The sequence below is a fragment of the Anomaloglossus baeobatrachus genome, chromosome 11 (assembly GCF_048569485.1).
Source record: "Anomaloglossus baeobatrachus isolate aAnoBae1 chromosome 11, aAnoBae1.hap1, whole genome shotgun sequence".
Taxonomy (NCBI): domain Eukaryota; kingdom Metazoa; phylum Chordata; class Amphibia; order Anura; family Aromobatidae; genus Anomaloglossus; species Anomaloglossus baeobatrachus.
The window spans coordinates 59208185-59226103 of NC_134363.1; the positions used below are offsets into that span (position 1 = coordinate 59208185).

The window sequence follows — 17919 nt, forward strand, 5'->3', positions numbered from 1 at the left end:
GTTTATTCATGGTGACTAGTATATAAATGGAAATAAAAATGTAAAGCTCTTGGAAAAAGTGCAAAAAAAGTAAAAATTTTAATACATTTTATTTTTATTTACTTTTTGAATTATAATAAAAAATGAAGACGTTATGTTTCTTACTCTGACATGTAAATCTTTTCTCATCCATTCTGCAGCTCTTTGTCATGACGTTGTCGATGTGTCTGTGTAGGAATCTGGACCAAAACTACAATAAGCTTGCCCGCTATTCCTAAAAGACTGTTCCGCTTCTGGGTACGGCCCAAAAGAGAATGGAAACTGCGCAACCAAAGTCAAGAAACTGCATGTTCCCTCTCAGCTCGTTGATGGCACAACCCCCATCCCGTTAGTATCTTCCCCTTCCATTGATTTACACCATGGATGACCTATTCCCAAAACGTTTGGAGCTTCAAGATGTCATCCAAGATCCCACATCATCCCTATGTGGACAGCAGGCTCTGCTCACCCCCTGTCCCCATATATTTGGAATATTTAAACCCTTACCAATTGCAGTATTTAGCCCCAGAGGATGAACTGCCCTGCAATCCTCTGTGAGCCTTTTATACTATTGTCACTTCTTTACGACAATAGTGACATCTAGAGGTCATTGTGTGTATAACAAATACTTTTTTTTAAATTTCTTTCTTCTAATGTTACAAGGATCAAAAATACTTTCAACCAACAAAGAAGTTATTCTAAGAAATAGGTTACTATTGTAAATAGCTATACATGTGGTTCACATCGTCATACATGTGTCGTTCTGTTGACTTGCGCAGTGGTTGTGATTGTTTTTTTATGCCTGTTTTATACAAATATAAATTCATCATCCAAATCTGGATTTTTTTGGGAAGTTATAATATGCGTTACTTTGTGCTTTACATTCCTGTACGAGCCAGGCAGCCCAACCAGTGTGACAGATGTAATGTAAGATATATAAATGTATATACACATTGTGGTGCATTTACTCCTGCAGTTTTTTGCAGTATTTTTTCTTGCACAATTTTTGCAAAAATGCCCCAATACTGGCACTTGTAAATGCACCTGCACCCTTAGAGATCTGTATAAGCAAATTTCCTGATCTTTTGGTGTTCACAAATCCACGTGCTTTAGACCGAATTCAGGCAAATGTGAAAAAAATGGTCTGAGGCCACGATTTATGGAATTGTTCTTTATGCAGTTCTCTAAAAAAAAAAAAATAAATAATAGTGAAAATAAATAGTATAAGACATTGTAGTTTTGATAGTTTTGGTTAATATGAACAAGTCTAAAATATTCATGATCGACTCTTGTGTACTGCATGTGAATAAAAGGACATGAATTATTTAGCATGTGTTATTTATAGGTGTTTCTTTTTATAAAAAAAAAAGTCCCCGTCATGTGTTTTGGTCTTTATAATCCATATTGAATATTCATGCAAATCAGGAGTGAAGTCGCCATAGAACTACACATAAATGTTAATATACCATTGTAAGAGGGTCTCAGGCTCTGCTACCCCCACAGAGGTATCAGACAATGTACAGGTATACCATAAGGTTTGGTGCTGTAATCCGTTTGGCCACCAGGTGCAGTGTGGATCAAGTGACTGCTTCTCTGCTACCCTTTGGGTAGTAAGGAGTTAGTTGCAGGGAGGATTGTTCTATATAAAAAGGGCCTGTTATAGGAAGAGAGGAGAAGAGTCCCCAGTAAGGAGTAGCAGTGCAGAAGCCCAGAGAACTAATTTGACGCAACCATCTGGGTCAAACTCAGACACCGGACATGTGGGGTCCTGTGCGTGGAAGGACTGATTACGTCCCCTAGAAGCAGGTTTAGTCCAGACTGTGAGTGGCGTCTGTTTCCCTGGAAAGAATTCTCAACGATTTCCTTCAAGAGACTGATGGTTAGCGTGACCCTAAGGATAGGGTAGGAATCGGGCGTGAGAGCAGAGGATGAATCTGCCACATACTGTGATGTCTAAGGAAGAGATGAGGGGCTTAGTAGTGCTCTCAGAGACCCAAGTTCCAGGGAAGCGGTCAGCAGGTAAATTGGACTGTGTAATGGAAACTAAAGGAAACCCCGACAGGGTCAGAAGCGGTGCCCGCGAGATGTTGTTATGAAGAAGATTGATAGTAAAGTTGCAGTGTTTGCAAGAAACTGTCGTGTGTCAAAATCAATGTGTCAGTGGATAGATGGACTCTTTAATTTTGCACTGGAGTGGCGCCCGGGGTGCGAGGGGTTCACAGCCAGCCGCAATGTAGCCAAGGAGCCTCTGCCGTGACTACGAATGCCCACCCCAACATTGTGAACATTGGGATTGTTGGGAAGACACTGGACCCATGGAGAGAGTTTCACCCCCCTAAAAGGAGCCACTAATCTATCTTACATAAAGGGAAAAATCTCACTTTATCACCCACTGCCCTAGGATGAAAGGATAAACATGAAGGCAAAATCCAACTTTGTATTTTTGGAAAAACGTCACACCGAAATAACAGCTAGATGATGAAGCAATGGAAAAAATGTCAATGATGAGTAAAACATGGTGTTACATTTAATCTCATTATGGTACATTTTTTATAGGTAGTTTGCAGTTTGTTTTTTATATATATATATATATATATATATATATATATATATATATATATATATATATATATATATATATATATATATATTAGGTCATTCCGTGTCAAGTGGACCAGTTTTAAAAATCGTCCCCACTCGACGTTCTCAGAGTTTGCTGAAAATTTATAAGGATGTACATGTATGTTTGAAAAGAGGTTCTGTAAATTTTTAGGGCCAGATCTCAAATATATTGGGCACTGTTGACCTTTCACTGGAGGCCCCCCCCAAGCCTGCGGCTTCAGCTAAGAGGATTTTGCAAACTTTGGCACATAGCCATTAGAGTTCGATACTGGCTATGATGCTGAAATTTGGCATACTAGCTCAACTTTTGCTGCTAAACGCGATAAAATTATTACCGGCTATGACAAAACAATATTTCGGCCGCAATTTTGTGTCAAAGTAGCTTGCAAAACGCCTCGCATAAAATTTATGCCAAACTTTGCCCATCTATAACTCAAGACCAAAAACCAATAGGAACTGGTGCTTTACCCTGTACAACAAACATCTTCATGACTTTGGATTGCTGCAATATCACAGTCAAAGCATATGTATTTGTGGAAATATTCACACCCACATATGATGAAAAACTTAAAAAAAAAAACGAATTTTACCTATTTTTAGGTCAAATTTTCCAAAAAGGGTACCCCTAAAATATATTAATTCTGTTATCATTTGAAAGAGCACATTTTTCTCTACAAGGATCATTGGGGTTTTTTTGGAGTCTCTCCATTTAAGAAAAGAAAAATGCCACTTAACATGGTGTTATTTATTAATACGCAATGAATGCTAACTGCACGATTCAAACCCTTGCGTTGGTCCATGGTGGTTATACCACAACCAATTCCCTAAGAATTGGTATTATAATCCTATTAAGAATTGTAATAATGCTGTCTTTCGAGAATTGGCAGCCCCATCGCCTAGGAGCCATGGCCGATAGCCGTGCAAGGCAAGTCGCGGGTGGTCTCTTTATCGCAGGTTCCAAAGCCTGAGGGTGGGTGTCTTTGCCTAGGATCCCAAGCCTAATATTGGGTATCTTTTGTTGGTTCCCAAGCCATAATGTTCAGTCTAAGTAAGTGGTCTGGAATTGTTGCTGAATTTGCAACATAATCGGTTCAGAGAAGCTGTATTGTCGGCCCATTGCTGTTGCAGCTGGTGCTGGAATTATTGCAATGATCGACTGCTCGGGAATCCAGCATGTATCATTTCTCACAGGCCAGTGAAAGAAGCTAGCTGCTCCATGAGGATGCATGAAATGTATTAATGCATCATGGTCGTCGACTGAAATTTCAAAAATATTTCTAATCCACCAGTTCCTATTGTAAATGCAGGCAATGTATTGCCCTGGCTGGAGGTTTGCAATTGGCACAAAAGGCATTTCTGATCTGACAGATCCATCTACATGGGCAATGAAAGATGAAGGGTCATTTGACACCCTTGAAATGCAAATCTTTTTGTCATCAATTTCATTCTCCATCACTAAAAAATAAATAATATATGCATTAAAATGTAACAATAGTCAATAGGTTTATAGGTTTTTGATTATAATAGACATTGCTAGCAACAATACAACTCTGTAACATGTGATAAGAATCTGAAAATCAAACACAAAATCAATGCATTACGTGCATACATAACACCATGTTCAGTGGCATTTTTCTTTTCTTAAATGGAGAGACTCCAAAAAAACCCTCAATGATCCTTGTAGAGAAAAATGTGCTCTTTCAAATGATAACAGAATTAATATATTTTAGGGGTACCCTTTTTGGGAAATTTGACCTAAAAATAGGTAAAATTCGTTTTTTTTTTAAGTTTTTCATTATATGTGGGTGTGAATATTTCCACAAATATATATGCTTTGACCGTGATATTGCAGCAATGCAAAGTCATGAAGATGTTTGTTGTACAGGGTAAAGCACCAGTTCCTATTGGTTTTTGGTCTTGAGTTATATATGGGCAAAGTTTGGCATAAATTTTATGCGAGGCGTTTTGCAAGCTACTTTGACACAAAATTGCGGCCGAAATATTGTTTTGTCATAGCCGGTAATAATTTTATCGCGTTTAGCAGCAAAAGTTGAGCTAGTATGCCAAATTTCAGCATCATAGCCAGTATAGAACTCTAATGGCTATGTGCCAAAGTTTGCAAAATCCTCTTAGCTGAAGCCGCAGCCTTGGGGGGGGGGCCTCCAGTGAAAGGTCAACAGTGCCCAATATATTTGAGATCTGGCCCTAAAAATTTACAGAACCTCTTTTCAAACATACATGTACATCCTTATAAATTTTCAGCAAAATCGGAGAACGTCGACTGGGGACCACTGGTCCACTTGACACGGAATGACATACATACATTACATACACACATTGTTTGTTTGTTTGTTATATATATATATATATATATATATATATAACAAACAAACAATAACCGTGCCTGAAGTAAGTTTTGGGCTTTAGCATGCAGGAGAAAAAAAGTAGTCCCACAGCTTGTGCTAGAGAGGTCCAAACACCTTTGTTAGGCCTCATGCACACTGAGTATTTGGTTATTTTTTTTCCTCAGTATTTGTAGCCAAAACCAGGAGTGGGTAAAAAAATCCAGAAGTGGTGCCCTTGATTCAATTATACATTTCCGCTGATTATTCCACTCCTGGTTTTGGTTTACAATTCCTAGAAGTAAAAAACTCAAATACCCAATTTGTGCGTGTGGCCATAAAGATATAAACCCCTTCCTTAATCCAAGGCCACATGCACATGTTGAGGTTTTTGGTAGTATTTTACCTCAGGAGTAGGCAATAAATCCAAAAATAATGCCTGTGTTTGTTATACTTTTCCTCTGATTCTTCCACTCCTGCTTTTGTCTACAAATACTGAGGTAAAAACTCACCAAATACTCAATGTGTGCACATTGCCGTAAAGACATTAACCCCTACCATACTCCAAGGCCACATGCACATGTTGAGTAGTTGGTGTGTTTTTACCTCAGTATTTGAAAGCCAAAACCAGGAGTGGGTGAAAAATGTAGAAGTGATGCACATATTTCTAATGTATTCACCTCTGATTGTTCTACTCCTGGTTTTGGCTTACAAATGCGGAGTTAAAAAACTTCCCTAAGGCTACTTTCACACATCAGGTTTTTGCCATCAGGTACAATCCAGAAAAAAACGGGTAAATCGAATCCGGTACCGCATCCGGTTTATCCCCATAGACTTTCATTGTAACCGGATTGTACCTGATGGCTTTGCGTTGCATCCGTTTTTTTCCGGATGCGGCAAAATTTATCAAAGCGGCGGCCGGAGGCAACGTGTCTTGCAACGTTTTTTTGTCCGGCAAAAAAACGCATCGCGCCGGCGCGATACGGCGTGTTTTACAATGAAAGCCTATGGACGCCGGATCCGGCGCAATGCGGTAAAAAATGGATGCGGCTACCGGATCCGTTTTTGTTAACTGCGCATGCACCAAATTAATTAAAAAAGCTGATCCTTCAAAAAAAAAAAGGACAAACCGGATGCAAAAACGGATGCAAACCGTATCCACCGGATCCGGTTTTGTACGCATCCGGCATAACGGATCCGTTAAAAACTGGATCCGGTGGATACGGTTTTACATTTTTTTGCCGGATCCTTTGGATCAGGAAAAAAAAGGATTGTGCCTGAATGCAGAAAACTGATGTGTGAAAGTAGCCTAATACTGAACGTGTGAATGAGACCATAAAGCCATTAACCCCTTCCTTACGTCAAGCTTTATGGCCACATTCACACGTTGAGTATTTGGTGAATTTTTTGCCTCAGTATTTGTTGCTAAAACCAAGAGAGGAACCATCAGAGAAAAAGTAGAATAGGAACATGGGCACAGTCTACATTTTTTACCCACTCCTGGTTTTGGTTTACAAATACTGAGATAGAAAAAAAAGTCACTAAATCCTCAACGTGTGCATATGGCCATAGCGACATTAACTCCTTCCTTACTCTCAGGAGACGTGCACACATTGAGTATATGGTGAGTTTTTTACCTCAGTATTTGTAAGGCAAAACCAGGAGTGGGTGAATAATACAGAAGTGGTGCCCGTGCTTCTATTATACTTATCCTCTGATTGTTCCACTCCTGGTTTTGGGTTACAGATTAGGCTGCTTTCACACTACGTTTTTTTAACATGCGTCAGGAACGTTTTTTTGCTGCAAAAGCGGATCCTGCTTTTACAGCAAAAAACGCATGCTAACGCATCTGTTATTTTGCAGGATCCTGTCACTGGATGTTTAGGGGCGGGCATTGGAGTCATGTGATCGGGAGTGAGGGGAACTAAACGTGCCAGACTGGGAGCCGGCTTCTGACAGCTGCTGACGCTCGTAACCAAGGTAAACATCGGGCTTGGATACCCGATATTTATCTTGGTTACGAGTGTCTGCAGCTGCTAGGAGCAGGGCTGCCTGCACACGTAACCAACGTAAACATCGGGTAACTAAGAGAAGTGGTTACCCGATATTTACCTTGGTTACGAGTGTCCGCAGCTCTCAGGTGGGAGAGAGAGGGAGGGGAGGAAGGGGGAAAGACAGAGATAGAGAGGGTGAGGGGGGGAGAAGGAGAGAGAGAGACAGATCACGCGAGACTGGTTCTGGGCATGCTCAGTACTTTCTGGGCATGCTCAGTACAAAAGCAGGATCCTGTTACAACGCAACTCAACGCATTCTGCTAGGCAGGATCCAGCGCTCATTGAAATGCATTGCAGCTCGCGGCGCAATGTGAAGGATCCTATGAGATGCGTTATTTTGACAAAGGTAAAAAACGCTACAAGTAGCGTTTTTGAAACATGTTAAAATAACGCAAAAGTACGGATCCTGTGTCTAACGCACGCAAACACATGCGAACGCAGGTGGACGCGAGTCCATTGCAAATGCATTGAAGTGAAAACGCATTTGCACTGGATCCGTTTTTCCGCTAAAAAAACGTTATGGACGGATGTTAAATAAACGTAGTGTGAAACCAGCCTTACTGAGGTAAAAACTCTGCATATATTCAATGTGGCTGTAAAGACATTAGCCCCATCCTTACTCTAAGGCTATGTGCGCACGTTGCGTACAAGCCCTGCAGAAATTTCTGCAGCGATCTGAAGAGCACATGTGCGCTTTAGATCGCTGCAGAAATGTCCGTAGTGAGCGCCGATTCCATGCGCTCTGCCTGCAGCTCCTGCCATAGACAGAGCAGGAGCTGCCGGCAAAGCGCAGGAAAGAAGTGACATGTCACTTCTTTTTGCGCAGCGCTTCGGCAGTAGCCGAAGCGCTGCGCTCTTAGACGCCACGTGCGCACGGCCCCTGCACAATCTCCATAGACTGTGCAGGGGCCGCAGGACGCATGCAGTTACGCTGCGCTACAAAGCGCAGCGTAACTGCATGTTTTTACGCAACGTGCGCACATAGCCTAAGGCCACATGCACAGGTTGAGCATTTGGAGAGTTTTTTACCTCAGAATTTGTAGCCACAACCAGGAGTGGAATAATCAGAGGAAAGGTATAATAGAAACATGGGCGCCAGTTCTGTATTATTCACCCACTCGTGGTTTTGGCCCTAAATACTCAACGCGTGAAGGTGGACAGTAACCCCTTTCCTTGCTCTAAGGCGACATCCACACGTTCTGTATTTGGCCTGTATTTTCTCTCAGTATTTGTAAGACAAAACCAGAAATGGGTGATAAATCCAGCAGTGGTGCCCATGTTTCTATTATAATTTTCCTCTGATTGTTTCACTCCTGATTTTGGCTACAAATCCTGAGGTAAAAAAACTCACCAAATTCTCAGTGTGTCTGTAAAGACATTACCCCATCCTTACTCTAAGGCCATTGCGCACTTGTGTATTGGGTGAGGTTTTTTTGCCTCCGTATTTGTAAGACAAAACCAGGGGTGGTTAAAAAAAAATGCAGGAGTGGTGACAGTGTTTCTATTATACTTTTCTTCTGATTGTTCCACTCCTAGTTTTGGGTTACAGATACTGAGATAAAAAAATCACTAAATACTAAACGTGTGCATGGGGCCTTAAAATAAGGAAGGGGGTTAAAGTCTTTACGGCCATATTCACACGTTCAGGATTTGGTCAGTATTTTACCTTAGGATTTGTAAGACAAAACCAAGAGTGGAACAATAAAAGAAACACGGGCACCACTTCCTGTTTTGGCTACAAATACTGAGGTAAAAAAGTCACCAAATACTCAATGTGTGTACCGCCCCCAGCAGCGGTCGAACCGCTCGGATCCGGGTGTCGCTACTCGTGGCTCGAGGGTCTCCGGACCCGGGGTCACTCTTAATTGTAGAAGGGGGGTTATTTACAGGGATTAGATCGTTTGTGACGCCACCCGTGGTGTGCGGTAATAGGGAGTACCGCCGCGGCCAATGGAAGTACTGGGGTTGATGGAATGGGGGCAGCTAGATGACGTTTTCCCTCCAAGGGTAGGAAAGGCCCGGGACTCTTGATGGTGGGATGGATTGCAGGGGGAGCACAGGCTTGCTGGTAGCAGGGGCTGATCGGGTACTCACTCAGAAGGGAAAGCAGACACTGACAACGTAGTAAACCAAGTCTCTGGGTGTCGCTGCCCTCTTGGGGGAGCTTGTCCGGGTTCCGTTCCCCTGCAGCACTGCCTGATGGTCCGGATCCTGCCTCCGTGCATAGAAATTTAGTAGTGTCCAAGTGGCCCGTAAGTTGCAGCTGTCCGGGCCCCGCTCCCTTCTACGGGTAGTATAGGAGCTTGCTCTCAGGGGCTCACGCTTGGGATTTCAGTGGGCTGCTTTGCTTGGAAAGCCCTATCCCCCATAAAGGCCCTATCCTCCGCAGGTTAATTGCCGGGTTGTTTGAAGCCTCTCCCCGACCTAGGGTCCAGTACCCAGACGTGCCTTTGGCCCCAGACCAGCTATTGTACTGCAGCTGCCAACCGTCCTCCAAGACTCAGCCAGGCGCCCAGTCCCAATATCCCGCAACCGGGTCTCAGACTCCTCCGGGTCCAGACCACTGTCTGCAATCCAATCTACTTCTCCCCTGGGAGCTCCAACTACCAGCTTCCTCGAGCTCCTTACTGTTCGACGGCTACCACTGCACTAACTTGTCACCTCCCTGCCTGACCCCTAGGTGGGCGGCCCTATTCCAGCTTAGCAGCCCACTGGTGTGCCTGACAGGGTGTGGTGCGAGGTGTGATTAGGATTTGTTTATGCTGATGGAGACAGTGATGCAAGTTGAGAACCCAGAACCATGGGGGTTTGAGTCCTGCACTGGGAGATAAAAAGCGTGCAGTACCCTGTGACAACCCGACTAGTCCAGGGGCATCACATGTGCATATGGCGTTAAAGTCATTAACCCCTTTCTTACTCTAAGTCCACGTGCACATGTTAAGTATTGGGTGGGTTTTTACTTTAGTATTTTAAGCCAAAACCAGGAGCAGGTAAAAAACAAAAAAATAATTTGTGGTGCCCGTGTTTCTATTATACTTTCTCTCTGATTGTTCCACTCCTGATTTTGGCTACAAATACTGAGGCACAGTACCAAAGACTGTTCCACTCCTGATTTTGCCTTACAAATACAGAGGTCACTCAACATATGCACAGGGCCCAAATCTCATAGGATGTGGTAGATCTCATGAGAACGGTTCAGAAGGAAGAACTGCTGAGAGTATGACCAAGTCGGGAGGACACAGAGAATCTTTTACTTATTATGCAGCTATGAATTCTGCTATTTGCTATTATGTATGAACCGCCTAAATTTATGTACAGAACGCCTATATTCATGAAGGGTATAAAATGTATAAACACTCAGATAAACATTGGGGATCAGTGGAAATCACAAGATGTACATTTCATTTCTTATCCTCACCTGCCATAAACTGAATCCAAAAATCCGCTAAGTTGGAGATAAGGCTACCCCCCCATCCCCCCCAAAGCAGTAAATAAAGAAACCCATATATTATTTTGCAGGTCGGCTTATGTCCAATATTTATCTTAAAGTGCTGAACAGACATTGTGATTACAGTGAAAGTATTTTTACAGAAATATATAGCCCTTTAATTTATTCTTACATATTTAAATAGGTAGACAGACATAATTACATACAAAGAAAAAAAAAAAAAAAGATTCCAGCAGAATACATAAAATACAGTGTACGGTATATATTAGGTGAGTCTAAAGTCCAGAACCACCTGAATATAAACCACGCCGGTACAGTCAGAATTGATCCGAGTCCATTTGTACGCTGCAGCTCACATGCTCTTCCTATGATACCCGTACATTTGCCACCTACATGTAAAATATAGAATTTCAAAACTTTGGCAAAAATATCAATATTTTAAAATAGAGAATTTTTTTTTTCCCGGTTCCGCAAAACAAGATTAGTAACATGAATAAACTGGGAACATTACAAGCTAATGATCCTGGAGGAATTAGTGTCGAGAACACGATATTCCTGGCCAAATGATAGAAGAAGAATAGAGGGCAGAATTGTTCTCCGACATCTCTTGCTTTATAAAAATTCTTCATTCGTAGAATGTGGAAATAAGGCATAGTGCATTTGCAGAACTTCCCATCCCGTCGTTTAGAAGGCATTGACCGCTATATCCCGATACAGTTCAAGATACACTGAGTAATGGCCTTTTTCTTCAGTAGCTCCAGAGAGATTACTTCTCCAGCAGAGATGACTGGAGGCGTCTTTGGTACATCGATATATTCCAGTTCATATATTATATATATATATTTATATACTCTTTGGAAGACATTAAATAGCATCTGTTTTTTTTAGTCCAAGTAGCCCAATAAAGGTCTTCAGAGGCTGCCCTTCTCAAGTTCACTGTCCACCTTCTTCTTTTGCCTCTCCATCACGGCCTCCAGCTCTGAGATCTTTTTAAAATCCTAACAAATAAACAAAAAATTCAGTCAAACTCCTGTTACCAGAAGTAAATAAGGAAGCAAATTGCTAATAAGACTTCCTGTGTATAGAAGTCTGCTGCGAACCTATCGGGCCATACAGTGGTTCACATTGTAGCGCTGGGATCCGGAGCTCAAATCCCACCACGGACCACATCTACAAGGAGTTGGTATGTTTTCCCTGTGTTTGCGTGGGGGTTTCTTCCCACACTCCAAAGACATACAGCTAAGGAGTTAAGATTGTGAGTCCCAATGGGGACAGTGATAATTGAACTGAAAAATGATAGTCATTCTTAAGGATTTTCTTCTAGTAAGTACACCAGCCTCATCACAACTAAGATTTTTTTTGTAATAATGTATGCAGTTTATAAAGTTTGATACTCCTTAGTCATTAGTTTTCAGTTTCTCCTTTTTATCTCATTGCTCTTCCACTCATAATCAGGCTACAAACTGTCACATAAGCATAATTCCCATAGTAGGAGAATATACAATATACTAATATAGATGTTTAGGGTTAACAGTGTTTGGAAACCCCAATCCCACCAACACCAGTTTGCAGAATACTGGTTTAAATATATAAGACAAGGTAATAAAGCAGGTCCATTAGCAAATTTTACAATATACCTTTACACAGATCTCTTGGACCTGATGAAACTTGTGTCCTTACTCTGAAAGTCAATTTTACATTGTCTGCATAATCCTGATATTATAATGTTTATTTTCTAAACCCAGCTAGATTTGAACTTATAAAATTATACAGTCATTCTGAGATGGGTTTTCTTAAAATAAGCACACCAGCCTCATCAGGACTGAGATTTATTTACCAAGGTATGCAGTTATATAGTTTGATACTCTTCAGTCATTGACATATGACAAGTTATATACTTCAGCTATAAATAAAAATTATATAGTCATTCTGACATGGGTTTTCTTAAAATAAGTACACCTGCCTCATCAGAACTAAGATTTTTTTTAATAATGTATGCAGTTTTATATAATTTGATACTCTTCAGTCATTGATATATGACAACTTACCGTATATACTTCAGCTATAAATAAAAATTATACAGTCATTCTGACATGGGTTGTCTTAAAATAAGTACACCAGCCTCATCAGGACTGAGATTTCTTTAATAAGGTATGCAGTTTTATATAGTTTGATACTCTTTAGTCATTGGTGTATATAACAACTAATATACTTTGGCTATAAATAAAAAATATACACAGTCATTCTGACATGGGTTTTCTAAAAATAAGTACACCTGCCTCATCAGGACTAAGATTTTTCTTTTTTTAGTAAGGTATGCCGTTTTATATAGCTCTTCAGTCATTGGTATACAACAACTAATATATTCGGCTATAAATAAAAATTATGCAGTCATTCTGACATGGGTTTTCTTAAAATAAGTACACCAGCCTCATCAGGACTGAGATTTATTTAATAAGGTATGCAGTTTTATATAGCTTGATACTCTTCAGTCATTGATACATGACAACTTATATACTTCAGCTATAAATAAAACACTTATGAGTATATATCCTCCATACCTCGAGAAGAGCCTTCTGCACCATGACCTGGCTGTAGACTCTGGCGCCTTCGTCGGGGCTCACAGCTCTAAACTCATCTTTTCTGAGAGAAAACAACTGAGCTCCATTTAACACCCCGAGGGATTTTACCGTCCTGAGAAAAAAAAAAAAAAATCACAAATGATCACTATTAGCACAAACTTCCAAAAATTGGACTCAGACTGAAAGTTCCTAAACAAAAAATTCCTTGAAGGATCCTAAAAACTGATAAAACATATATTTGAAAAATAATCTGGTGCTGACAAACAAAAAAGGAGAATTTTGGGTGTTTTAGGGGAAAGACTTACACCGTGTTAAAGCCTTTAGCCTGGAGCCAAGAGGAGACCTCCGAGGGGCTGGACTCATCAGTGAGCGGTATGGAGGTATCTGACATCTTCTGGATATTTAGATTTTTCTGTGGGGCTGTTCGACCATTTGCCAGTCTAATCAGCAATTCTTCGTTCATACTGTTTATTCTGTCAAATTTTTCTAAGGAAACAAAACATAAAATAACTAAAAATGAGAGCAATTTCTAAATTTACAATATAGCCCACACACTATCCAGCTCCAATATTGGACTCTACAAGCCAAGTGGAGGAGACGATGGTCAGATGATACTCTATAGACCATTTCTGAGGACGTCATCTATAAATGTGTATCATGAGAATTTGTAACCAAAAGGTGTCAACTAGGGATGATCGAATACCTCAAATATTCGGCTTCGCGAATATTTTCTGAATAGGTCGCCGCTATTCGACTATTCGCGAATACTCGATGCGCAATGTAAGTCTATGAGAAACCCGAATAACAACTGTTCGGAACTATTCGGGCTTCCCATAGACTTACATTGTGCATCGAATATTCGCATAGCGGCGACCTATTCGGAAAATATTCGCAAAGCCGAATATTTGAGGTATTCGATCATCCTAGTGTCAACGCATCTCCGGAGTCGGTCAATGAATGTCCAAACTGTAGAAGTCTGGAAACTCCAGAGAACGTTTAAATTTTCTGAGTGTAAAGATCCAATTTTCACCTTGTGTGGCGTGACTCTGTTCTGGATGTTGACTGTCTACTGTGTCCCACTGTCCTGGGCTGATAAGGCTTGATTTGGATGGCTTTTTGGGAGGTGTTGGTGGTTGTGACTTCTGGAAGAAGGTTTAAAAGGGTTAGATAATAGAACAAGTCTACAATTTAATGACTATCACAATGAGACAGAAGCGTAAATGAAAATGTTCACTTCGGAAAACACAATGTACCTGCAAATATGGGGTTAATCTGCATGCAAATAGCATTAGAATACTAAAAGAAATACAAATGTGCTCCAAAAAAGTAAATGAAAGGCTCAGTGATCCACAGAGAGGTTTATTACACTATAATAGTAATAATAAGGTTAGGAGCTGCAGGTAGAGTACAGGGTCTGCGTCAATATATATTATATATTATTTATTTTATTATTTTATATAGCATTATAATGCTGCCCGTTACAGAAGTGCTTCAAAACCAGATGAAAATCAAAGTTCCAGCAGCTGCAGGGAGGAAATAAGTTACCGTAATTTCTCCCAGTAGCCACACTTTTAGTAAAACAGGAGGGCAACATTGTAACACTGCAGATCAACCCTATAACTGCAGATAGTGTTTTCGAAGAGGAAATTTCCTTTTAAAGGCTATGTACATCTACACACAAAAATTCTTTTTTTGTATTTAAGTTCTAAATACAAATAGTCCGTACTACCAACAGACTGCATTTTGGTGCTGCAGAGCATATATAAATCCTTTATCTAGTTGAGTGGTCTGCAAAAAAAATTCTCAGTCTGTTAGATTGATCCACATTGCACTCTCCTCTCTCAGTGTAATAAATAGCAGGATGGAGGAGGCTGTACATAGATCTACAATGGAGAGAAGGGAAAGCATCTAAAGTGTTTTGGAGGGCAGAAAGAAAAACAGTCTAAGGCTATGTGTGCACTAGAAAAAAGATTTTTCTTAAGAAATTTCTTGAGAGTGAAGGATTAGCGCACCTGCGTTAAAAAACGCAGCAATAACGCACTGAAAAACGCATGCTGTTTTACCGCGTTTTGAGTGCATTTTTTTTGCAGGTTGGGCCCTGCGTTTTTTAATGCTTTAACAGCAATAAATAATATAGATAACAGATAGATGGATAGATAGATAACGGATAGATAAATAGATAATGGATAGATAGAAAGATGGATAGATGAATAGATAGATTGATGGATAGATAATTCGATAAATACACAGATAGATCAATAGATAGATAGATGGATAAATAGATAGTTTGATAGATAGATAATCGATAGAGTCCCTGTGAGGACACACTGCAGTTCTCGCGAGCAGTAGTGTGTTCACATTAGCGACCGTGAGAAATTACCCCTGCAGCATCGCTCACTGAACGAGGCTGCATTGAGTATGTGTCAGACGCAGCTGGATGCAAGCGTCGTGGGACCTGTGTGGATTACGTCGGAGCTGTGTGTTTGGGGGGGCTAATAAAATGGTGAAAGAGGGGGCTCTTTTGTGTTTTATTTAAAATAAAGGATTTTTCGGTGTGTGTGTGTGTGTGTTTATTCACTTTACTTACAGGTTAATCATGAAAGCTGTCTCAGACGCTGCCATGAATGAGCTTGGACTTCGTGGCAGCGCATAGCTGCCATTAACTCGCTATTACCCTGATTGCCACCGCATCAAGGCAATCAGAAAGAGCCGGGGACACGCCGGGACTATCGCATAATGGATGCGACATTCTCGGGGCAGCGGCGGGCTAATATTCTCGGCTGCGGGAGGAAGGGGGGGCATTAACCATGGCCCTCGCCCTCCCCAGCCTGAGAACACCGGGCCGCCGCTGTGTGTTTACCTTGGCTGGACGGTAAAAATACGGCGGAGCCCACATTTTTTTTCGTTTTTTATTTTTAATATGTACGTTTAAATCAAACTGTCTGTGTCTGTGTGTGATATCTGTGTGTGTATTATATATGTCTGTCTGTGTGTGTCGGTGATCTGTGTGTTTCCTCTCTGCTCCGCTTCCTCTTCCTGTCATAATGACATCACTTCCCTGCAAAACACAGGGCAGTGATGAACATTATGTCCCCAAAAAACGCGAAATAACACGAGAATAACGCAGGAAAACGCAATGAAACGCACATAACTTGCTGCCTGCGTTATTTCCTGAGCTATTTCATGATTACATTACAGTCAATGGAGTGAATAACGGAGTTAGCTGCAGAAAAGAAGTCACATGCTCATTCTTTTTCTCAAGTAAATCTATTGAAAGAATTCTCTTGAGAAACGCAGTGTGCGCACAGCTAATTTTTTTTTCCATAGGTTTTTGCTGGGGAATGTCTGCAGAAAGGTTACAACCATTTTCTCAAGAAATTTCTGCAGAAAAATGCGGGTAAAAACGCAGTGTGCGCACAGGGCCTAAAGACAAAGGTGTTAAGTTCATGGAGATGAAATAAGTGCAGATCTGGAGCTGTGCTGATACATAAATACAAGTAAATACAGCAGCAACCTGGATACACACAAACCTCACATCCAGCCTACATTACTAGGAGGGAAAATCAAAGTTCATCTCCAGCATGTATTACTGGAAGAGAAAAATCTGAAGCTTGAATCAGGGTGCAAACTGCATATCAGAGATCTGAAATTGAATGGAGGAATGAAGATTGCAGCCTGAAACTTAGGACTTGGGGCAATTTTATAACTAAAGGTGTCCATAGCCTTTAAAGGGACTCTTTAACAGGTTCATAGTTATCCAGTTCTACAGGAACATTGATAATGACACTATCGATTTCCCATCTCTGGTTCAGTGAGGCTCCACAAGGTACATATATATACATACATATATATATATATATATACATTATATATACATATACACACACACATACATACAGTCATATGAAAAAGTTTGGGCACCCCTATTAATGTTAACCTTTTTTTCTTTATAACAATTTGGGTTTTTGCAACAGCTATTTCAGTTTCATATATCTAATAACTGATGGACTGAGTAATATTTCTGGATTGAAATGAGGTTTATTGTACTAACAGAAAATGTGCAATCCGCATTTAAACAAAATTTGACCGGTGCAAAAGTATGGGAACCCTTATAAATTTCTTGATTTGAACCCTCCTACTTTTTACTGACTTACTAAAGCACTAAATTGGTTTTGTAACCTCATTGAGCTTTGAACTTCATAGGCAGGTGTATCCAATCATGAGAAAAAATATTTAAGGTGGCCATTTGGAAGTAGTTCTCCTATTGGAATATCCTATGAAGAGTGGCATCATGGGCTCCTCAAAACAACTCTCAAATGATCTGAATACAAAGATTATTCAACATAGTTGTTCAGGGGAAGGATACAAAAAGTTGTCTCAGAGATTTAAACTGTCAGTTTCCACTGTGAGGAACATAGTAAGGAAATGGAAGAACACAGGTACAGTTCTTGTTAAGCCCAGAAGTGGCAGGCCAAGAAAAATATCAGAAAGGCAGAGAAGAAGAATGGTGCGAACAGTCAAGGACAATCCACAGACCACCTCCAAAGACCTGCAGCTTCATCTTGCTGCAGATGGTGTCAATGTGCATCGGTCAACAATACAGCGCACGTTGCACAAGGAAAAGCTGTATGGGAGAGTGATGCGAAAGAAGCCATTTCTGCAAGCACGCCAAAAACAGTCGCCTGAGGTATGCAAAAGCACATTTGGACAAGCCAGTTACATTTTGGACGAAGGTCCTGTGGACTGATGAAACAAAGATTGAGTTGTTTGGTCTTACAAAAAGACGTTATGCATGGAGGCAAAAAAACACGGCATTCCAAGAAAAGCACTTGCTACCCTCAGTAAAATTTGGT

The 17919-nt window shown here is 40.7% G+C and overlaps 2 protein-coding genes across 4 annotated transcripts in view; one reads left to right on the forward strand and one right to left on the reverse strand.

The window, feature by feature from the left end:
- LOC142256969 (leukocyte antigen CD37-like) overlaps positions 1 to 1224 on the forward strand; it is a 119786-nt gene extending 118562 nt beyond the window's left edge. Inside the window, exon 9 of the mRNA XM_075328993.1 lies at positions 180 to 1224. Coding sequence (XP_075185108.1) covers positions 180 to 257 — 78 coding nt within the window. The 3' untranslated portion in view covers positions 258 to 1224. The remainder of the gene's footprint in view (positions 1 to 179) is intronic.
- A 9392-nt stretch (positions 1225 to 10616) lies between these two features.
- Positions 10617 to 17919, reverse strand: part of EPS8L1 (EPS8 signaling adaptor L1) — a 153878-nt gene continuing 146575 nt past the window's right edge. For 2 of the 3 annotated variants that reach the window (XM_075328704.1, XM_075328703.1), the window contains exons 19-22: positions 14097 to 14208; positions 13372 to 13552; positions 13046 to 13178; positions 10617 to 11482 (exon numbers count right to left, since the gene is read on the reverse strand). In XM_075328704.1, coding sequence (XP_075184819.1) covers positions 11396 to 11482; positions 13046 to 13178; positions 13372 to 13552; positions 14097 to 14208 — 513 coding nt within the window. In that variant the 3' untranslated portion in view covers positions 10617 to 11395. The remainder of the gene's footprint in view (positions 11483 to 13045; positions 13179 to 13371; positions 13553 to 14096; positions 14209 to 17919) is intronic. The other variant, XM_075328705.1, reaches the window with a different exon arrangement.